Here is a 24,431-nt window from a genome sequence, read left to right as displayed (position 1 = left end):
CCAATGAGGCCAGCCATTCTTTGCCATTGCCAACTACTTCTTCAGTAAACCTAAACACAGCTGTCTTCTCTCCACATGGTCGGCAGACACCCTTCCTTCTGAGGTTTCTTTCACCAGAAGTAGATTTGCAAGTTCATGACAATAACAACGAAACCCCAAGAAGGAACTGAAAGCACAGTGCAGAGGAGAGGCCGACAGAGCGGACCTCCCTACTCAACCAAGACAGCCAGGCTTTCCTGGCACATGTAGCTTCCTCAGAAATCACTGTTCTATAAAAATGAAATCATTACCCAAGGGGACTAAGTGAATCAAAATATAAACTCTGCTTTGAGGTAGGTGCAACAGACCAAGGTTCAAAAAGTCAGTATCTGACCGAAAGGTGTGGAAAGCAGAGGCCTGGGGCTTAGCCTCCCAGGAAAACTAGCGCTTTACTGAAGTCATGATTTTGACACAATCCTCTGTCTCCTCTATGATGTACATACTCTGAGCTACAGCAGAGAGGCTGGATCCTGCCCCTTTCTTCCAGGTAAAGCCACAAGCAGGAGGGTAGGACATGCCGTTTGGAGGGCTCACATTTGAAAGGCTCAGGGCTGCTGAGGCACAGTTGGGCTCAACTGGATAGGGGGGTCAAGAAAAGAAGTTTGAATTGTCTAAAGAAAATACAGTAAAACCACTATGAGCTAGCACTTCATGTCCCTTTGCATGGCTATTAGTTTTGTGGACTTTTTTTTTAAGCCAAAGAAGGCTTGGGGAGACATGATGAAATAAGGGGGCAATTTGGTGAGAGGGAATGAAGATGAAGTGCTAGCTCACCGCGCTCTCAGTGTATTCTTCTCTCTAGAAAGGCCAGGGCTGACGATGACTAAGATCCACTAGAGGCGTGGGGGAGCACCTAAGCCCCCTGCACTGCTGGGAGAGAGGGGTAAAGTGCACAACGCCAACCACAAGTAATTGTTTCCTCAAAGGCTAAACACAGGCCAGAGACTGTGAAGGTGCTTGCTGCCAGGCCTGACCACCTGCGATCCAGCCTTGGGCCACAAGTGGAGAAAGGAGGGTGCATGCAGGTGCGCAAGAGCTCAGGCTCACTCACACACACACACACACACACACAAACACACACATACACACTAATTAATTAAGTAAATTTTATTGTTAAAAAAGGTCAGTTCTATAGGCAAAAGCACCTGCCAGCCAAGCCTGATGACCTGAATTTGATCCCCAAGACCTATGTGGTGAAGGGAGAAAAACACCTCCCGCAAGTTGCCCCTTGACCTCCATATACACAATGGTGCATGTACACAGCATGCAAATAAATAAAATAAAATTTTACATTAAACATAAGATTACCAGAAGATCCAGCCATTCCACTTCTGGGTAAATATCAAAAGAAGTAAAAGCAAAAAGGACAAATATTTACTTACCATGCTCATTCCAACATTACTCACAACAGCCAACAAGCAACCCAGTAAAAGAAAATACATTCTATATATACGCTGTAACATGCCTCAGCCTTAAAGGAGGGGGTTGACATTGTAGGGGGTGACCCTGAAAGGCATACGGTCAATGACGTGTACAAGTTTCACTTACATGAAGTGCTATGGTAGTCAAGCTCACTGACAGTTGTAGAATGGCGGCTAATGGCTACCAGGGGTGGGGGGCTGGGGGAAGGAACTTATAATTAGCATTTTAATTACATCATTTCAGTTTAGGAATATTGACATGGTGTAGAAGTATTTAGTGCCACTGAGCTATAGGCTCTTTTTTGGATTTATTTCACATGTGTTAGTGTTTTACCTGCATGTGTATTTGTGCACCAAGTGTGACTCAGGAGCCCATGGAGGCCAGGTCTAAGACCCTGGAGCTGGAGCTACAGACTGTGAGGCACCAGGTGTGCAAATCATCAAATCTAGGTCCTCTGCAGCAGCAACACTCTCTCTACACCACTAAGTGGTTTCTCCAACCCCAAGATGCAGACTCTCAATGGCTAGAATAATACATTTTATTATGCCTATTCTACCATAATTGTGTATGGTGTCGGCACATGTGGGTGAGTGCACTTCTGGAGGCTGGCAGTCAACATTAGTCTTCATCTCCACCTTTTATTGTGTGTTTATATATGATGTGAGGGCATGTGTGAGAGGTGGAGGTCGGAGCACACTTACAGGAGTCACTTCTACATTTGCAGAAGACTAATGCACAGCTGAGCCAATTCATGGGCCTTCCACCTTATTTTCGGAGACAAAACCTTTCACTGAGCTCAGAGTTCACCATTTCCCCTAAACTGGCTAACTAGCCGGCCTGCAGGATCTGCCTGTCCCACCTCTTCCTATGATGGGGTCCCACACGACCTGTGTGCAGGCACTCAGGATCTGAACACAGGCCTTCCTGCTTATGCAGCAAGCACTTTACCCCCTGGGACTCCTCACCACCACTCAGTTTTTCACAAAGATACATTGGAACAGAAGCCTGGGCAGAGGGTGCTCTAGTTACTTTATTGTTGCTATGACAAAATGTCTGATACAAGCAAAACAACCCAGGAAGGAAAGGTTCATTCTGGCTCACAGTTCAAGGTACCCAGGCAGCAGGAGCTTAAAGTGGCTGGTTACTTGGGAAGCCTTGTTTTGTTTGTTTTGTTTTGTTGTTGGTATTTCAAGACAGGGTTTCTCTGTGTAGCCTTGGCTGCCCTGGACTTGGCTGCCTGGTTTTGTAGACCAGGCTGGCTTCACAGAGATCCACCTGCCTCTGCCTTCCCGAGTACTGGGATTGCAAGTGTGTGACACTGCACCCAGCTTTTCTCCTTTTCCTTCTGTCTATAACCAAGCTCTTAGGATGCTGCTGCCCATGGTTAGGGTAGGGCTTCCTACCACATCTAACATCAGCAAGAAAACCCCTCACAGGCAGACCCCAAGGCTCACCTCCCAAATGACTCTTGACTGGTCAAGCTGATCATCTGCATTAACCATCAGGAGTTTGGGGAAGAACTGGGCATGGAAAGAAGATAATAGACAGGAAAAACATTTTTTCACCACAACAAATGGCTGCCTAAAGAAGACCCAACAACAATAACACTAACAGACCTACTACCATGGAAAGAGGCAATCCCAAGGGGCCCCACTCCTAGACAAAGAACTACAGGCTAACCACAAACCACCCCTGACAGCGGGGGTAGGGAGAGAATCAGTCTTCCCCAAGGATGAACCCCTAATTGATACATACCGAATGGTCAGCCCTAAAATCATATAACACTAAATAGACTCAGCATGTATTTCTGTGTGTATGTGTGTGTGTGTTTTATTTTAGGGGTAGCAACAGTGAAGGACAGATATGAGGGGACAGAGAGATGAGTGGGACTGGGTGCATGATGTGAAACACTCAATAAAAAGTTTTAAAAAAATAAAAATAAACTGGGGTGGGAGAGAGAATCTGATCCTGGTCAGCTGGAGCTAAAGAATCAGCTGTGATTAAGATGATGACACCAACATCATTGAGGCCCAATCTTCTGGGAAGTGTTTCCTCGGGATCCACACATATGGAAGAGGCCTGGGTAGAGCCAGGTTTGCTCTTTATAAGCACCATCTCCAGAGGATTCCCTGGGGGTCCCAATCCTCACCAAGGGCAGTGCCATCCATGACCTTACCTCACAACATGGCTACACTGAGGGCCAAGCTCCCAATATATAAGCCTTTGGAAACACCCTCAAACCATATGCAAAGCGCAGCCACTGCTAATAATCATGTATCTCTTATTAACATGTGTTAAGTTAGGGATGGTTAGACAAAAACTCTCCAGGCTGACAAGGTAGGTTAGTGAATAAAGATGCTTGCCACCAAGCCAGACCTATTTCCAGTACCTATAACCATGGGGGAAAAAAAAAGAACTGACTCCCACAACTTGTCTTCTAACCTTCACACATGAACAGTGACATGCATTCCAACCACCCTCCCCAAGTAAATAGGTAAAAGAAATATTTAACATATGATCCTGTTTCTCTCCTGGAGGATACAGAGCAAACAAGTACCACACAGCTCAAGAGCCCTCTCCAGAGGCTGACCATAACCTGACTCAGAATTCTAAGTAATATACTTCTTCCATTTAAAATAAAATGCCACACCCCCATAACTTTCATGAAGATGGTTAATGAGCAATATAAACAAGTCCAAGCTAATAGATCTGAAATGTTAAAAGCAACAGGCAGCTTCGTTATAGAACACAGCTCACCAAACTACCAGTGATACAGCAGAAAAGCCAAACAGTTCTATACCTATTAAAGAAAGGACATCTATGTTGGGAAACGTTCTACAAAGAATTTGCAGGCTCAGTAACATCTCACTTAGGTCTAAAACCACCAAAAGTGCTTTCCACAGTTGAGAATGAAAGATGCTGAGACAACCCAGCCATCTTATGCCCGTCATATGTGTGGATGTGATAAATAAAAACCATGGTGGGAAAAAGAATTCACAAGTTCTTCATATTATTATACTTGAGGAAGAAAAAATGCCCATTGTATATAAACTTAATCACACAGTAAAAATGAACAAACAAGCATCTAGCATCTTGTTTTATGAAGCCAGACAAACAATTGTTTCAAATGATAAAAAGGAAATTTTTTTTTATTTTCAAACTTATATTTTTTTTGCCTTTTTTTTTCATCAATTACACTTTATTCATTCTGCATCCCCCCATAAGCCCCTCCCTCCTCCCCTCCCGATCCCACCCTCCCTCCTCCCTCTGCATGCATGCCACTCCCCAAGTCCACTGATAGGGGAGGTTCTCCTCTCCTTTCTGATCTTAGTCTATCAGTTCACATCAAAAGTGGCTGCATTGTCCTCTACTATGGCCTGGTAAGGCTGCTCCCCCCCAGGGGGAGGTGATCAAAGAGTAGGCCAATCAGAAATTTTAAGAAAATCAAGTAGCCAGGGGTAGTGTCATACTCCTGTAATCTAAGCACTCTGGGAGGCAGAGGGAGGGTGATATCTGTGATTTTGAGGCCAGCTTGATCTACAAAAGGAGTCCAGGACAAGCCAAGCATACACAGAAAAACTCTATCTTGGAAAGAAAGGAAGGAAAGAAGGAAGGAAGGAAGGAAGGAAGGAAGGAAGGAAGGAAGGAAGGAAGGAAAGGAGAAAGTCAAATAACAGCTAGACATGGTGGTATTGGGGAGGCAGAGGCAAACAGATATCTGTAAATTGAAGGCCAACCTGGTCTACATAGTGAGTTCCAGGACAGCCAGGATATATAGGGTGACCCTGTTCTTACTCCCCCAGCCCACAAAAAAAAAAAAAAAGAACATCAAGTAATAAGCAATCCATTCCATAAAAATTATGTAAAAGCTTAAAGTTAAATCCAATGATACATTTGAACATGTACCATTTGAACTGAATTAGCTTAGCTCTAGGCATAAAAGAGTGGCCTAATACAGACCCCAATCTCAACAGATTTAGAAAGAGCAGATGATAAAATGCAAGGGAGCTATGGGTAGAAACTCTTACCAGCTATTTAACAGAAAGAGACACTCAGGACCACGGACAAGCAAGCCCACATTTCCAGTGCAGTTTAGCAGCACATTGGAGGGTGCCCAGGGCAACAAAGCAAGAAAGGAAAAAGGAAAGTTCATTATCTGCAAAGGATCTGTGAGGCAGAGAAGGAAAGACCTTGAGTTAAGCCAGGGCTACAGAGGCAGTAGGGCATGTCTTAATGATACATGGGGGACACCCAGCCCACTGTGAGTGGTGCCATCCCTGGGCTGGTAGTCCAGCGTGCTTTAAGAAAGCAGGCTGAAGCTGGGTATGGTGGCGCACACCTGTAATCCCAGAACTCTGGGAAGTAAGAAGCAGGTGGAGCTCTGTGAGTTCCAGGTCTACAAAGTGAGTCCAAGACAGCCAAAGCTACACAGAGAAACCCTGTCTTGAAAAAATTAAAATTAAAAAACTAAAAAAAAAAAAAAAAAAAAAAAGCAGGCTGAGCAAGCCAGGAGGAGCAAGACAGTAAACAGCACTCCTCCATAGCCTTTGCATCAGCTCCTAACTCCAGATTCCTGCCCTGTTTGAGTTCCTGCCCTGACTTCCTTCAGTAATGAACAGTAATGTGGAAGTATAAGCTGAATAAACCCTTTCCTCCCCAAGTTGTTTCATGATGCCTCATCGCAGCACTAGAAACCCTAACTATGACACATTGTTTACCTCTCTTCCTAAGGTGCCAATGACAAATTGAGGCATGATTCTACCAAAGTTCACTCTGGGGAAACAATGAGCTTATAGAGCACAGGGGATGGATTCCTTACTTGTAAGTGCCTCTCTCCCCACCCCAATAGGCCAACCCTGGAAATCCTGTCTGCAGCAGGGATGAGGGCTTCCCCAGAGTTGCAGAAATTGAGCACCCTCCTCTAGTTTTCCCCCAATATATTGTAGCCCCTCCACATACAATTAAGGCAGAACTGTATGGGAGAGACTCAAGTGAGAGTCTGCTGACCCTCCCCATCCTTCCATGAGGGAATGTAACAGTCATCGGGCCCAGCTAGGGTAGTCCTTTTACAAGGGAGGACAACTGAACTGCCCAAGAGGCTGGTAGTTGGCTAGGAGGACAGACACAACAGTGCTCTTGGCACAAGGGTTAAAAGGCTATCAAGATATGATGTCCAGTGAGAAAAAAAATACCTGAACACTGGATTTATGACCAAAGGGATGTTTCAAGGCAGCTGAAGAATAGCCAATAAAAAGCTCTTCATCAGTTAGACCTCTGTAAGGGAAGAATAAAGTCCTAGCCCTCACACACAATACTCAACCAACTGTGTAACAATCTTTGTGGCTTTAGGATAAGCAAAGATTTCTTAAACAGATTCAGATAATTCCAATTGATAAGATGAAAAATAAATTAGGTTATGAAAATGGAGTACTTCTGTTCATCAAAAGATATCATTTAATGGAGAGAGGTAAACTACAGAGTGGAAGAAGTTTGCAGAGCCTATGTCCTGGGAATAAAGGATTTATATGTACAATATGTAAAGAACTCATATAAATTAAAAGAATGGCAATCCAAGAGAAAAATGGGCCAAAGTTTTTAGCAACTTCATAAAAGAGGGTATCTGGGTGGCAGACAAGCCTAAGAAACAGAGTTAACAATATTAGTCATCAGGAAATGACAAAACCCTGAGGTTAACAGTAGGTATAGGTGAGGATGTGGACCACCCTAAGTCAGATACAAGACCACCTCCTGACAGAAGCTGAACCTCAGTCTCCAGTCTAGGACTGAGCCCCATGACTCACCAATTTACCTCCAAAACACACAAAAACAGCTCCACAAGTATTACCCATAACAGCCCCAAAGTTAAAATGGCCCAATGCAATCATTAGTAAAGCAGATCAATAGACTATAAAGCACTGACCGTCAGTGGAGGTAGGTTAGCTACTGGTACCCCACAGCCCAGCAGAACCTCACAAAACAATGCTGAGACCATACACAAATGAGGCATGAAGTTTCTTTCAAAATGAGGCAAAACAAAACCTTGTGTGAAAACACAGAAGCTCTGGGCAAGGCTGGGGTGACGACCCCAAGCAGTAGGAACATGAGTGGCTAATGAACAGTGAGTCTACATGGAGCTGCTTTATGCTTTTGTGGATTAACTTCAATGCTTCATCAAAGCTGAGGTTACAAACATACACCCTGAGTATGGGAAAATGGCTCAGTAAGAAAGTGATTTGTACAAGCATGAGGACCTGAGTTCAAATCCCCAACACCCTTAAAAAAAAAAGTGATATGCGGACTGAACCCCCTATTTCAACATGAAAAGATGAATCAGTGGGTCAAGGTGTCTGCTACCAAGCCTGAGTTCAATCTCTGGGATCTGCAGAGTAGAACAAAAGAACCAACTACCACAACTGACTTCTGACCTATACATTCAAGCCATGGCATTTACACACACAAACAAGAAAGTAAAGTAGCTATATATGTGTGTTAATCCTGTAATCCCAGAACGGGGAGCAGGAGGAGGAGCCCTGAAGTTCACTACCCAGCCAGTTTAGTCAACTGGTGAGCTCCAGGTGTAATGAGACCCCATCTCAAAAACAGGCACACTAATAAGGCAGAAGAAGAAAGTAATAGGCAGTAGAAGAGACATCTGATATCTACCTCTGTCCTCCACACATGCATGCACAGGTACACACACAAAAAAAATACTTCAGTGTCCTCATTCAGCACTCAGGACAGATCACAGTGGGACTCTGGAAGGTGAGGCATCAAAAACTATATGAATGTTCAAATCTACTTCCTTTATCAAGACCACGATCTGAAAAGAACAGAAGTAAAATACCAGTATGTGGGATAAAAAGTGCTCACCTCCTGATCCTGACAAGGAAGAACACAGACAACCTCCAACACTATCTCAGGCTTCAGGGGCAGAAGGGAAAGGTGGACCATGACTGGAATGAGGGGAAACACCTTTTACCAACCTGCAGAAGCCAGTACTCAGCTCCAGCTACAGTCACCAAGCAAATGTGGAGCCAGGACAGCAGGCTGAAACTTAAAGTAGAAACCCCTATTTGAACATGAAACTCCACAATTTTTAAATGTTAGAAACATAAAAATAAGTCAGGTATGGTGGTACACACCTTTAATACTAGCACTCAGGAGGCAGAGGCAGGTGTATCTCTGTAAGTCCAAGGCCAGCCTGGTCTACAAGGTGAGTTCTAGCACAGCCAGGGCTACACAGAAAAACCTTGGCTCAAAACACATGATGGGTAGGTAAGTAGGTAGGTAGGTAGGTATGTAAGTAGGTGGGTAAGAAGATAGATAGATAGATAGATAGATAGATAGATAGATAGATAGATAGATAGATAGATAGATAGATGAACAGGTTACTAAACTCAGTCATGCCCAACCTCAAAGGACCAAACGCAAGCCACATCCTTGGCAGGCACACAGCATTCTCCACCAACATGATCATTGTTTTCAGTCATTACTCTGAGGTGGAGCTTCTCTCTCGTCATAGGGAAACGAATTTGTTTTTGTTGTGGTCCTGGGGACTGAACATATGAACTCGCACATATTAGGCAATCTACACAGAAAAACCCTGGCTCAAAAAACATGGTAGATAGGTAGGTAGGTAGATGATAGATAGATAGATAGATAGATAGATAGATAGATAGATAGATAGATTAACAGGTTACTACCACTGAGCTAGTGCCGACTTGAAAAAGATCATGCTTCTCATCTGTAAGCAGAGCTAACACAGCAGCCTCCTGAGCTCTGTCATTATTCGGTAAAGACAGTATCAAATATTCAGAAGACGGCTAAAATGTGGGCTGCCCAAACTTGGGCTGGGTGTTTTTCACAAGCCCCTACTACCCTTCTGTGAGGTGAGACCTATGACTGAGAAAACAGAGGGTCAGGAAGGAGACGTCTCCACGAGCTCCTGTCTGACAAGTCACTAAGATGTTAACCCTGTCCAACTTACGCCACAGGTCACAGCCTTTATGCTACATCATGGTGAGGGGACCTCCTATCTCCCCAGCACTTCTCTCTGGATTTCATGCTTCTCATTCTGTCCCAAAGGGCTGTTCCCATGGCTCTCGGACAAACCACAAGAAAGCCTCTGACCTGATCTCAGCTGATAAACCACCAGCCTCCTCCCTTGGGAGACTTTTAATCACTCCCTGCAAGGAAAGCAGTCTTAATCAGCCAAGGCCAGTCTAGCAGCCAGTGAATGGTTAATTAAGGCAGCCAACAGAGATGACAAACGAAGCCTTGGCAGCCAGTCTGTTTCCAGCCTCTAACTGGCACAGAGAGCTGTGCATCCAAATCAGCAGAAAGCAGCAGCGCCTGTGCCCCCACCTTCTGAGGCGCAGACATAAAATGCATGCTAAGTGGAGGCAGGTGGGGCACCCAGGACCCTACAAAGGCGCCAGACTTTCCTTCTTATCAGAGCTAAGGAACAAGAGAAAAAATCCTACAGTGTGCGGGAACAGAGAGCACTAATCTCCCTGTGTGGCCAAAAGGTCACAGCCTGAGGAGGAGGTGGGGGAGATGGTCAAAGTTCAGTATGTTGGGGAGGCAGGGTCACTCATCCGAGCAATACAAGCCAGTGTTTTCAAGGAGGCCATCAGCACATCCTGCCAACCCCCTCAGAGACTATACTTTCCCTGTGTGCTGAAAGTACTGAAGCTCAAAGGGAGCTCCCACAAGGTCACAATCACCCCAGATCCAGCTTGCCTCTGTGGCCAGCAGCTGACCTCACCCACTGGAAGCCCCATGGAAACAAAGAGATGAAAACAAAGAGAAAAGGAGGCTCAGCAAATTCAGGGGACCCTGGGAAAATCTTACCAAGCTGCCCAAACTGATCCTCACTTAGGAAGGCTTGGGGTGCATCCCAGGAAAGCTACGAGACTGCACTATCTACTAAACACTAACATCTGAGTGGGCAAGGCTGCTTGCAGAAGCTGTCATCAGACAGAGGCCTTTGTACCAGATTCTCTTGGTTAGCCCCTCCTTACCTGTTTGTGTGGGTTTGGTTTGGCTTTGGGTTGGTTTTTGAGACAGGGTCTCATACAGCTCAGGCTGCTCCCAACCCCCTAGTGCTGCAATTATGGGCATGCACCGCCATGTCTGTTTTTTTTGCTGGCTTTTAAAGGAGACCTTTGAAGCACTAAAGAAAATTCATCATGAAACTCCGAAGTGAAAGGAATTCCCCCAGAACCAATCTCTTGATCCAAAGAACCACATTCATTTCTGAATATGAGCTACTCATTAGATAAACAGAAATCAAAAGCTTGCTTGAAAGCTTAGAGAAAATAAGGAAGGCCTAGAACTAGGTACGGTGTCACCCAGCATGGAGGGGACTGGGACAGGAGGACTGCAAGCTCAAGACTAAAGGTTGAAGGTCCAATAGCAGGCAGCCCCACTGGTGAGGCCATATTTCATAAAGGCTTCTGACAAGAATGTGTGTACAAGGTACATAGAGACCCCTGTGCCAGATTTCCACAGACACCCCCAACCCACACATCTGCTCTGATTTCTGGTGTGAGGAGGGCTAGTGGGAAGACAGCATGTTTCTCCTCAGCAGCAATGTTTGCATCAGCATGGGGATAAGGAAGAGTCAGGGACTGGAGAAGACACCCACAAGAAAGGTCTCAAAAGCATCTGCCTTTGAAATGTGAAGGATGCAGAGATGCCTGGCCATCTCCATAGTTCATGGCCAACTCATTTCCAAGTTCATGGCCAGAGCAAAATATCCACCTGCAGGCTTCCTCACCCACCCGATGGGAGCAGCGAAGGCCTATGCTGCTTCTGGGAAACAGAGTTAGCTTACATCCAAGGTTATCAAAGAGCCAAGGTCCTACTAAGCACCAAGTGTCCCTATCTTCAGGGACAGTATTTCACAACACTGAAATGGATAACCATAGAATTCTGAACTTGGAGACCTTTGGGGTTTCTGGTGCTGCTAAAGACATTTAATTATGCAATGCCATGCTATCCCCATGCATCAAATTAAGACAGATTATTAGCTTCCCAATAACTGCTACACCATAATAAGCACCGTGGCTGTAGGCCACCAAACCCAGAGGTGCTGGCGACAAGGGGTACAAAAAGTAACTTCATTTAAATGAAGGGGCCAGACAACACTGTTTTCCCTTGTCTTTTTTTATTCCATAGATTTCTGGGCACACAAGCACAATCCCAGACCCACACAGTGAGCCTGCTATGGAAAGACAGACAAAACTAGCAGCAAGGCAGAAGTGGACATCAAGTACCTGTCTCGGTTTTGCTGGCAAAGCCTGCGGCCTGCTTGATGGCTGCTGCTGTAAGCGCTAATCCTCGGCTCCTCTTCATGCCATGCTGAAGGACAGCTTCAAACTGGGCGCACAGACAGGTCACCCTGCAGGAGAAGCAGGTGGGAAGTGAGCGGCAGCAGAATGGGCTCCAGGGCTGCAGGTGAGCAGCCAGGTGTGTCTCCCGGAGACACCTGGATTTGCAGACTTGGAAGCTCTCAAAGCCCCACCTTCATTTATGTTTGATTCACGTATGTCAGGGATGCCCTCTGCACCAGTGCTGGAGGAACCAGGGAAAGGGTACCAACCAGCAGCTGATGCAATGCCAATTTAAAAACAAATCAATCCTTCGGGGAAGGGCTGGTGGTAACTACATCCAGTCCACAGGTCTCAACTCTTAGTTCATATCACACAGTTTACAAAGCTAAAAGCAAGATGATATTCTCAGAGGCTAAATCCACCAGCCTTCCCAGTTGGAAACTGTAATTTCACAGCCTGTTACTTTCTGCCATGTGAATTCTTATTCTTGTTCCTTATTGCAGTGTAAGAGATTACATCATGAATGTCTATCTAGAGTTGACAAAATTTTCAATTAAATTGCAATTGCTGTGCATTGAATTGAATTTCTCAATAAGCAGAGAAATAGAAGATTGAGAACATGCCCATGGAGAGATGAGGTCAGAGCAAGCCCATTAGATTCTCATGTCCTCCCCAGGTTCTTGGGCCTCTACCCAGGCCTTCTGAGCCCTTCCACTGACAGCCAGTGTACAGCTCCTTGGTGCCAAGCCTTGTTCTGGGGTCTGGTAGTACAAAGATGGGACACACGGTGCACACCTTTAATTCCAACACTGAGGAGGCATAGGCAGGTGGATCTCTGTGAGTTCAAGGCCAACCTGGTCTACAAAGCAAACTTCAGGCCAGATAGGGTTACTTAGTGAGGCCTACCTCAAAAATGAATGAATGAATGATTTTAAGAAAAGAGAAAGAAAGGAAGAGAAAGAGAGAAGAAACAATCACAGAAGGGGAGGTGAGAGAGAAAGGGCCTTTGCATTTCTTTGAGGGAGAAAAGTAAGGGCAGAGACCACACAAAACATTTGCATTCCTCAGAACTTGGAATAAATTAGACCAGGGTGGCATGGGGAGTAAAAATGGGCATGGCCAGGCCAACATTCTGTGACCAGGTGGTAGTAGCCTTGGAGTTATGACCTCACTATGACAAAAGGCAGAAAATTAGAGGGGACAGTACAAAGGCCCTCAGACCAGACCAGCATTCACTCACCCATCCCTACACTTGCCACAGTCCTACCTAGGGGTGTCACCCAGTGGCTGGTGAAACATCTTCACACGTATTCCTTCAGTGACTCTCCCAACATTCTGAGGCCTGGTAAGGAAGGCTCTATCATCTCCACACCTAACTCTGGCCTCCTGGCTTGTCTTCCTGGACCATCTGTAGCCAGCAGTGGCCTATCTAGTACATGCTCCCCATGTACTCCATGCTTACAAAGCACGGGTCCCAGGATCCACCCACAATGAGGCATCCCTCTTTGTGGGGCAGATGTCCCTCCTAAACATTCACCTGTCTGCCACTCCTCTATATATTCAAACAGGCATGCAAGTGTATGAGGACTTCCTGAAAGCTGGGACAGGCACAGAACTACCTGAAGTCCACAGAAACCAAAACTGGAGCCAGCCCAGAACCCAGCATTAGGAAAAACAACTCTAGAGTGTGCTATTAACTGAAGCCTCTAGCTTAAAATGAATTTCTGCAAACTCAACCATCCATTTAACAATCCCTGACAGTTTGCTTGGCTCCAAACCACAGGTCAGTAACTGCCTGGCCAGCTCCAGATAAAACCAGGCCCCTAAGGGGAATGGAATGCAGGCAAGCAGCAATCCTAGGTTTGGAGGGTTCAGTGGCATTAGAAGCCCTGCCTCCCCAACACACACAGGTCACAACTAAGGTAACACAGCAGAAGAGCACAGGTGAGTGTTACTTGTGCAATTATTTATCATGACACCAACTCAGAGCCCATCCTGTGTCAACACTCTCTAGGTCCCCATTTGACCTAGGCAGGCATCTGTCTATTTGTGATGTAGTACCTCAACTGGACACACTCACAGAGGCTCCCTGCATAACCATGTCAGGGAAGGGTTTCAATTGTTTCCTGCCTTTGCTTGTAAGGTGATAATTCCTACCAAACTAAAGAAGCACCTGCTTTCATTTCTACTACATTTTCTCAGCTGAGTCTGTATTTTCCAGAATTCTCTCTGCTAAATGTTCTTTAACTTAACTGTGGAAGCTTGACTGCCTCAGTAGCACTGTATCACATTCAATTTCCATTCCAGGTTAGTAAGCTGGGACATGTTCTTAATGAGTGAAGTTCTTAATAACAGTAGATGTCTTAGGTTTTTTTATTTTTATTTAATCATTCGATAACATCTCCCAGGCTTTTCGTGCATACAGCTGTTCACAGAATGGATAGCTAAAATGTGATCTATATTTATAATGAAATATTACTTAGCATGCTGAGTTCAGTCTACCAAATAGAACCAGGCATGGTGGTGCATACCATAGTAGACACTCAGCCCTGGAGAAGCGGAAGCAGGAATATAAAAAATTCAAGGTCAGCCTCAGCCAACTATCCAGCTGAAATTGGCATGGGCTACATGTCTCAAAACAATAAGTAAACCTGGGCATGGTGGCAAAGTCTTTAATCCCAGCACTCTGGAGGCAGAGGCAAGCAGATCTCTCAATTTGAGCCAGCCTGTTCTACAGACATAGTGTCAGGACAGCCAGGGTTATACAGGAAAACACACACACACACACACACACACACACACACACACAACTAAAATGAAAATAAAAAAATTAAAATTAAAACAAAAATCAAATAAATAAAATAAAAGCTTCCTTTCAGTGTTCTTAGTTAAGTTTCTCTTCCTTCCTGCAAATAAATACTATTAACAAAAGCAACTTTAGAAAGAATGATTTATTTTACCTTGTTGTGGGGTATTTGCCAGAGAAGACAGCTCTGAAATGGGCATAAGTCAATAGAAAGAGTTTATTAGCCAGACCGTGACTACACTGGGTGTGGAGAATCGCAGCATACCACTAAGCCTTTTAAGCAACAAGTGTCCTGCGTTGAAACACTTCAGTTACTCAGAGTAACAAGAACAGCCAGAAGCAGAACTGCAGGAGCTAAAAAGCAAGGTTAGTACATCTTGCAAGTTTCCCAGAACTATATGGACTTGATGGATTAAGTCTTTGGTTTAGTTTTTGGCATGTGCTGCTGTCTACATGCTGAGTTTTACATGCAAAATGGCACTTCCATTATAGAATCAGTTGTACCAATGTCTGAGGCCCTGTTACAACTTTAGAGTTGTGGTCTATCATGAAAGGAAGTAGAACAGGAGTTGGAGCAGAGGCCATAGAAAATTACTGCTGACTGGTTCTCTCAACATGTTTTCTTATACAATGCAGAACCACTGGCCCAGAGGTGGAACCACTCACAGTGGGCTTGGCCCACCCACATTGATTATTAATAACATGTCCCCCAGCTTGCTTACGGCCCAAGCTGAGGAAGGCAAATTTCTTTCCACATAATCCTGGTATGTGTCAATTTGGGGAAAAAAAAAAAAAACTAAACAGCACACTGCAGATACTCAGGAAGTCTGATGAAGAAATAAGGGAATTAATGAATGGAAAAGTAAATGGCTGCCTCACGCTGCACTCAAATCTGTCCACCAATGCCACCAACAGCACCAACCCCAGCATCACTGACACTGCTGGGGCTCAGCCAGTTCTGAGAAGACCTGAGGTGTCCACTCTCACTAGGCAAGCACTGCATCTCTAAGCTTCATCCTGTCACTGAGGACTATGGGAGGGAGTTCTATTTTCTCTGAGACAAAGGCTGGCTTGGAACTCACTCTAGCTAGCTTCAAACTCATGGCATTTTCATGCCTCAATTCCCAAGTGTTCAAGTTACAGACATTAGCCATCATGCCTAGCTAGTGAGGCCTTTTTGGTGGTGGTGGTAGTAGAGGTGGTGATAATGGTGGTGGAGGTGGTGGTAGAGGAGGAGGTAGAGGAGGAAGTGGTGGTGGAGGTGGTGTGGAGGAGTTGTTGTTGTTGTTGTTGGTAGTGGTGGTGGTGGTGGTGGTACCAGGAATCAAGTTCAAGGCCTCACGGCAGAGCGCAAACATGATAACCATTTGAAATGGGCCACAACCTATGTTTACAAATTAAGTCTGTGAAAGGTTCACTCCCTTTGCCCATAAACTTCAATAGCAAAAAATAAAATCAAATAAAATGCCCAGGACTACAATCTACATGAGTTACAGATTGAATAATAAAAACAGTATTATTTTCACTCGTAGAAAGGTAGCTAAGTACTTAGAAGTGTGGGAAGCGGCTAAACAAATGACAGTGCAGCTGTTCAGCTCTGGAAGCGTGTACAAGAGCAGACGGTAAACAGGCAGATAGGGCAAGGGTCTGGGACCACACACCAAGCAGTGTGCTAGACACCTGCACTCCTGCCTGAGTGGCTGCATGAAACACAGTAACCCCCCTGGGGACACAGTGGCTGGTTGGGCTCCTGCCTTCACATTTTCCTGTACTCGTTCATTCTGAGGCACTGAAAAAGTATTCGTTCCAAGAGCCAGAATACCACTAGCCAGAATCATAAAGATTGAACAGTGTGAGGTAAAGGCAGCAGTGAGGGAAAAAAATAACTATTAAAACATGTAGAGGACTTGAGCTTTTGTTTAATTTATTTTAGATCTCTATTTATTTTTATGTGTCTGGATGTTTTGCCAGCATGTACGTATATGTACCACATTGTTGCCTAGTGCCCCGAGACATCAGAAGAAGGGCATCAAATCCCCTGAAATTGGAATTATAAATGCTTGTGAAGTACTATGTGGGTGCTCAGAACTGAAACCATGTCCTCTGCAAGAGCAACAATTGCTCTTAACCACTGAGCAATCTCCAGCCCATTTTGCTTTTTGTTGTTGTTGTTTCTTTTTTCTTTTTTTCTTTTGTTTTTGTTTTTTGGGGTTTTTTTGTTTTGTTTTTGTTTTTGTTTTTGTTTTTTGAGACAGGGTTTCTCTGTGTAGCCCTGGCTGTTCTGGAACTCACTCTGTAGACCAAGCTGGCCTCAAACTCAGAGATCCACTTGTCTCTGCCTCCTGAGTACTGGGACTAAAGGCATGCACCACAGCCTTGCCCATTTTGCTTTTTAAGAAAGGTTCTTACACATTTAACCCAGCTGTGCAGAGGCAGATGCAGAAGGATCTCTGTGAGTTCAAGGGCAGCCTGGTTTATATAGAGAACTCCAGGACAGCCAGAATTACACATAGCGATGCTGTCAAAAAAAAAAAAAAAAGACAGGCTCTTGATATGCAACCAGCTTAAATCTCTGCAGTCCTCCTGTCTCAGCCTCTTAATTCTAGGATTATGGTCATAAGATAACATGTCCAGCTTGAGGTTAACATTTTTTTAAGCTTTGCTTACAAATTAGGTTAAAAAAAGCAAATATACAAATAGAGAGTAACATGTTTCAAGCCAGTAAGATGGCTCAGTGAGAAAGGCATCCGAGCCTGAGAGCCCCCAGGGTTCAAATGGAGGAGAGAAGACTTCCCAAAGTGGTCGGCTCATTTCCACACATGTGCTGTGGTTTGCACAGGCTCACCAAAATAAAGATGCAATAAAATACTTATAAGACATAAATAACAATACTGCAATAAAAGACATCAAAAGTTATTTGACCGCATTTTACTTATGTGGTTGTGCATGCATACCACACAAGATACAGCACACATGTGGAGGTCAGAGGAAAACTTGTGGGGTTTGGCTCTCTCCTTCCACCGTGTGGGTCTCAAGGATCAAAGTCAGGTCATGAGGCATGGTAGCAAGTGTCCTCACCTGATGAGCCGTACCAATGGCACAAAAGTTGCTAATTTAAGTACAGAAAAAGGAATATGCTGGCTAGCTATATGGCAACTTAGGAGAGGGACTCTCAAGAAAATACATCTGTGTGTTTGTGCATGTGTTTGCTCATGTATGTATGTGTGTGCAAGTGTGTACTTGTGTATGTCTACGTTTGTGTACATGTGTATACGTGTGTGTGTGTGTGTGTGTGTGTGTGTGTGTGTGTGTGTTGGTTTATGTGCAGGTGTATGTGGAGGCCAGCAGTCAACCTGAGTTGTCCTCATTCTTTGGGAATTGTCCACCTTGCATTTGAGTCAGGATTTCTCACTGAACCTCACTGATTATGCTAGGTTACCTGTCCAGCAAACTGCAGGAATCCTGCAGTCTGTCTTCCCAGTGCTGGGACCACAGGATATACTGCTATTCCAGCTTTATATATGGGTGCTGAGGATCAGAACTCAGGTCCTCATGCTCATGCAGCAGGCACTTCACAGAATGAGCTGATCTCCAGCCTCCCATGTCAGCCATCCTAAAGACCCAAGACCCAAACAACCAGACTATTGCTGTCAGTCTTTGCTTTCTTTCAAACAGCATCACAGCATGACCAGAGTACAGAGTGCATTTTGGAACTCCAGCAACCTCTGGTTGAAAATAATACATAGAAATGCCATCATTAGCCAGGCATGATGGTTCATGCCTGTAATCCCAGCACTAGGGGAACAGAAGCAGGCAGATCTCTGTGAGGCCAGCCTGGTCTACAAAGTGAGTCTATGACAGCCAAGGCTACAAAGAGAAACCCTGTCTGGGAAAAAGTAAAACAGAAAAAGAAAAAAGAAAAAGACATGGCATCATTGTAAAATTTAATACATAGTAGAAAAAGGTAGAAAATGGGTATATGGCTCAGTCGCATGAACAAAGCCCTGGGTTCCATATTCAGCACCACATAAACTGTGCATGTTGGTGCATGCCTATAAATGCAGCACTCAGGAGGTAAAGACAGGAGGATCAGAAGTTTAAGGTCATCCTTGGCCACACAAGGAGTGCAAGACAAGTCCAGACTATATGATACTCTGTTGCAATAATAATAGTAATAATACCCTTATTAAAAGAGCTTGAGTAGCTCCTATCTTAGTTTATTTCCTGTTGCTATGGCAAAATACCCTGACAAAAACAACTTAGGAGGGAAAGAGCTCATTTGGATTCACAGTTCAGTAGCATGGTCCACAATGATGGGGAAGGCACTGTAACAGGAGCCTGGGGCAGCTGCTTACAATGTATCCACAATCCAGAAGCAGAAAACCACAGCAAAGCTCATGTTTTCCACTTATCCAGTCCAGGATCTCAGCCTAGGGAATGGTGCCACACACAACTGGTGGGTCTTCCCACCTCAATCAACCTAATCCAGATTAAGCCAATTAAGCCATGCGCATGCCCAGGGCCCATGTCGTGGGTCATGCTAGGTCCTGTCAACTGAAAAACTGAGATTAACCATTACACTTCCTGTCGTAGTTTGTGTTCTGTTGCTGAAAAGGCCATGATTGAAAGCAGCTCCAGGAGCAAAGGGTTTATTTCAGCTTAGATCTCATAGTACATCATGAAGAGAAGTCAGCTCAGGAACTCAAGGCAGGAGCAAGAGAGCTGCTATGAAGAATGATGCTTGCTAGTGCGGCTTGCTCAGCTTTCTTCTTTATGAAACCCAGGACCACCTGCCCAGGGATGGCCCTTGTACATCATTCATTAATGAAGAAAATGCCCCACAGATTTGCCTCTGTTAGAGGCCTTTTCTCATTATAGGCTCCCTCTTCCCAGATAACCCTATCTTGTGTGAAACTGAGAGAAAGCCAACCGGCACACTTAACCAAGACAGCAGAGAAGTACATACAACACACAAGTCCACCGTCCATCCAGTTTACCCTTTCCTTACACCTTCATATTGGATGTTACCCAGGAATAACCCCTCCACCCACCCATTTGCCCACTAATACTACAATCACCTCTACTCTGTTTAATTATTATTATAGGTCACTGTGACTGTCCAAACTCAACTCAGTGTCCTAAGGAAAAATCCTGTCATGCAGTGTGTCTCCAACGTGCCCTCCAACAAAGCACCCCCCAACAGCAGGATGATGAGCGATCCTCTGGCCTTTAATTAACTACCCAAAACTGCAGCTGTCTCCTGGCAATACATAAAAATGTAGGCTGGGCAACGTGGTACCCCTTTAATCCCAGCACTCGGGAGACAGAGGGAGGCAGATCTATGAGTTTGAGGCCAGCCTAGTCTACACTACAAAAGTGTTGAATCCATTAAGTTCTTACTAGGTGTGCCCAGCAAATGCCACCCTCATCCTCAGAAGTGAGACAATCATCCTCTGATTTGTCTATTATAGGAGACATTTGGAGAGACTAACACAATCCAAAATTACACAGCCAGTTGTCAGCGACGACTTTTGCCCATGGTAGGCCTGAAGACATGACAACACCAGAGCCCATGCTGCCTGCCAGCTGCCTCTCATCTCTGCCAGGAGAACAGTGAAGTGATGAGGAGAATGAGTCTTACTCGTAGTTCACTGTGCTCCTTCTCAGCAAACATCCTTTACACCCTAGATAATGTTTATTTAAATTTAGACATGAAAATGTGCTCAGACTTCCTAAATATCCAAGAGCTAAAAATAATCTTTTTCTAGAAAGAAATCAATGCATAGCAGAGTGTGCTAGTACGCGCTTGTATTGCTAGCACAGGGAAAAGGAGTTAAGAGGCCACCTGTCAAAGACTAGCCTGGGCTACATAGTGAGTTCAGGTTAGCCGGGGATGAGGACGTAACTCAGAAGCAGAACTCCTACATAACATGTATAAGGCCTTGGATTACATCTCCAGCAGCACATGTACAAAATCATTTTTTCTAATTTTGTTAATAAAATAAACAAAGCCATACAGGGCTAGCAGCTTGCCACTGTGGTAGAGCACCTGCATAGCAAGCATAAGACTCTAGGTTCCATCATCAACACAAAGTAAAAAATAAAAAGCCCATGTGGGGGGAAATGTCAGATCAATTAGTCAAACCCAGAAGTTTTTCCCAGGCTATTAAGAATACGGTATCCAGTTAAGACCTTCAACAAAGAAGAGGCTGGTGGGCAACATGTAACACATTAAAAATAAAGAGGGTGAACACAGGCACATTTAAAATGGGAAAATGTTCTTAAAAACTTTTTGAGGACCAGGATGTGGCTGGTAATGTGCTTTCCCAGCATGCATGTAAACCTCAGGTGCAGTCTCCAGCACTGCATAAGACACACCTTCAATCCCAGCACTCAGGTAGTAGATGCATGAGGTTCAAGGTCATCCTCATCTACGTAGAAAGTTCAAGGCCAGCCTGGGCTACATCAGACAGACAGACAGATGGGAAGAGAGAGAAAAAGGAAAGAAAGAAAGAAAGAAAGAAAGAAAGAAAGAAAGAAAGAAAGAAAGAAAGAAAGAAAGAAAGAAAGAAAGATTGATTTTAAGCCATTCTGTTTCCTAAGTGTCCAGGGGAAGTGTTGACTTTTTCACACAACAGATTGGAGAAAAGATGGCTCAGCAGTTCAAAGTACTTGTTCTTGCAGAGGACACTGGTTTGACTCCCAAGCACCCATAAAGCAGTTCACAACTGTCCATAATGCCAGTTCCAGGGGAGCCAACTCCCTCTCATGACCTCCTTGGGCATCTCTCTCACACACACACACACACACACACACATACACACACACACACACACACACACACACGCATGCATGCCAGCAAAATAAATAATAAAATATCATACACATAAAATAAATCTTAAAAAAAAGAGAAAAAAAAGCACAGAGAAGAACAAGCATCTGCTTTGTTTTTCCGCTTTCTGCAAGGTGTTTTTTTGTTTTGTTTTGTTTCACCTATTTCTAATTCTCAACAGGTAAAGAAGAAAATCACACATACACAACAGTCCTTTCCTTGGAGTGCCGGATGGCGAAAGCTTGTCACCTAATGACAAGTAACACTTCCAATGTCTGCACATTCTGAGTTGAACACCTGAGCCAGGTACCGCCACCCACAGCAAAGAGGACCAGTGTGTTGTGACTGTCCACCAAGCATGAGGATACCTCATGTGTAATTAAAAAGACAAGCATACTTGCTAAAGAACAAAGCTGACACTCCATAGGCCTGTGCTCAGGACTGCACATGGGCGACCCACAACCCAACATGACTATGGTATTACCCCCATTTTACAGATGGGGAAGCAGGCACAGGAAGTCAGGAACTGCTCTGACTTCAGCATGGTGTGGAAGAGGCAGTGCTGAGTTCAAGCTCCAGAGTTCAAAACCCATCTAGTTTCTTCAACTGAAGGGAAATTTTCCAGTTGTGCTCTGCAGGTCCACTCGGAGGACAGTGATATGAGCTCCCAGCCGGCAGGGGCCAGAGAAGGCAAACCAGTCAGAAATATTAAAGCCTCCCACTCCCAGTGAGATGGCAGGATGTTGACAAGTGACATGTTTTAAAAGGCCACAGAATGGATCTTTGTTCTTTGGGGAAAACAAAGATGAAGAAGTGGCAGCAACAGAAAGAGCTGAGAAGCTGGGGATGGGAGAGCCCAGCGATAGCTCCATTCCCTTCTAGAACAGGACTCATCTGAAGGGAAAGGCAAGCCCTAGCTACACTTCTCTTGGCTGATGTTCCATCTTACACAGGAAGATCTCTGGATCTTGCTGTGTCAACTTCGCAAAAATTAAACCTCAGACTGCACCACTACCTCCCTGCCTCTGTCTGTCCCCACCTCACACATAGGTCCATTGCAGAACACTGTGCAGACTCAACCCCCAAACCCAACAGCAGCCCCAGGCCCAAGGAATTCTCTCCCAGCAACAGCTACTCATTATTATTTAATTTCTTGTCTTCAGTTTGACCCATTGCTACTGAGACTTGCATCACATGACATATTACAGAGTATCCCCAAACATATATGTGATTTGAGGATTACATTCTGACTCCGCCAGGGCCAGACAACTGAAACCTGCACTATTTAAAGATAGAGCTATAAGAAACATACTGAAATATTCTGAACAAGATGACATTTTGTAGGTCAAAAATGATCAAATATTTGCCATTTCATTTAGTTCCATTTAACACCTAGCCAAGTCTTACCCCCAATACCACTGGACAGAGCCTGAAAGAAATTTAATATCATGACATTTAGGGTCTGAAATGGTGTCAAACACCTATGGTGACACAAATCTCTCATTGGGGAAGTGCAAACAAGGAAGAAAGGGAAGGAGGTTGAGTAAAGGAGACCACACTAGGAATCAACCCTGGCTCTACTCTCCATTCTGCTACCCAGAACTGCATACCAATTTTGGTGATGCTAAAGCTTTTATGTCTAAGGTAAAGAAACCAGCTTTCTTTCCCGCTACAGCTTAAGGCAGTGGTGCTCAGCCTTCCTAATGCTGCAGCCCTTTAATATCTCATGCTGTGGTGACACACAACCATAAAATTATTTTCAGTGTTACTTCATAGCTACAATTTTGCTACTGTTATGAATCACAATATCTGTGTTTTCTGATAGTCCTAGGTGACCCCTGTGAAAGGGTCATTGGTCCTCACCCCCGCCCTCACCCCCACCAAAGGCATTTTGACCCACAGGTTGATGAGACTAATGATCTGACCACCATCTTTCTCAGACTGCACAGTGCTGTCAAATGGACTCTCATCCCAATATGCAGGCAAAGAGACAAGTGTGTTGCTTCCCATTATAAATGCCCCGCCCTTCAGCTTCTCAGTGCAAAAGCCAACAGGGTCTTAGGACTCCATCAGCCAGACCCTCCTGCCAGTTCATTCTCCTAACAGGGAGAGAAGAGCTGGCATTTAATCCAGCATCCAGGACATTCCTACTTGGGAGCCATTCCTGAAGTGCCTGTCTCTCTAGCTTGGGAGCCTTCCCAAACTCCCTGCCTCCTGTCGGTCCTGGCCTCCAATTCTCATTAGTCAAAACATACCAGCCAGAATGGTCTGTTTCTTACTCCTGCAGATCTCTGGCAGACAAACCACTTAACCATTGTATAGTCATTTTTTGTTATTAGAACAAAATACTTGAGAAAAGAGATCTATTATATACACATATGAAATTGTCAAAGAACAAGTTAAATTTAAAAATAAAAATTCCAAGTCCTTTTAGTTCTTTTAGTAACACTTGTGGTGCAGGAAAGGCTAACATTTTCTGATGTTGGCTCTACATGCACTTGGCCAAGCTGAGGACACAGGTGTCCAGTCTTGCTGGAATTTCTCTGTGATGTCACATGCCCTGTGGTCCAAGGAAAGGCCAGAGGATATTCTTCCTCAGCCCTCAACCTGCCTGGTAAGTGCCTAATCCTCAGCCGGTGAGCAAGGCCTCCCCGGTCCCCATCTGTTGTCTCTTCCTTTCTCCTGTGAAACCTTAATAGCCATGAGCCCAGTGTAGGTTGAAATGACACCCTTCTTCTCTTCTTTGCTAGGCTTTCGTCTACCACACTTACTGTCTAACAAACTGTGTTCTCTATTTTATTTAGTCTGTTACCTGTCTTCTATCACTACAGTGCCAGTTCTGAGTCCACAGGGATAATTGATTGTGTTGATTATTGATTATTGCTATACCTGCACCTCCTGATGGCTGAGACAGTCCCTTCTTATCTCTAATGCTGGCCCCAGGGCCCAAGCATGCCTTGGGGGCAATTTGTTAGCCTTTCCCGGGTCACAGGTA

The 24,431-nt window shown here is 44.7% G+C and overlaps 1 protein-coding gene across 4 annotated transcripts in view; it reads right to left on the bottom strand.

Moving 5' to 3' along the window:
- Snx29 (sorting nexin 29) overlaps positions 1–24,431 on the bottom strand; it is a 423,868-nt gene that overhangs the window by 381,433 nt on the left and 18,004 nt on the right. For 2 of the 4 annotated variants that reach the window (XM_060364193.1, XM_060364196.1), the window contains exon 4: positions 11,742–11,866. The exons of 1 other annotated variant lie outside the window; for it this stretch is intronic. In XM_060364193.1, coding sequence (XP_060220176.1) covers positions 11,742–11,866 — 125 coding nt within the window. Of the gene's footprint in view, positions 1–9,448; positions 9,468–11,741; positions 11,867–24,431 lie in introns of those variants that run through there. One more of the 4 variants, XM_060364195.1, reaches the window with a different exon arrangement.

This window comes from Meriones unguiculatus, chromosome 11, assembly GCF_030254825.1.
Source record: "Meriones unguiculatus strain TT.TT164.6M chromosome 11, Bangor_MerUng_6.1, whole genome shotgun sequence".
NCBI classification, from domain to species: domain Eukaryota; kingdom Metazoa; phylum Chordata; class Mammalia; order Rodentia; family Muridae; genus Meriones; species Meriones unguiculatus.
The sequence above is the reverse complement of the archived record's forward strand: the minus strand, read 5'-3'. Positions and strand labels throughout refer to the sequence as shown.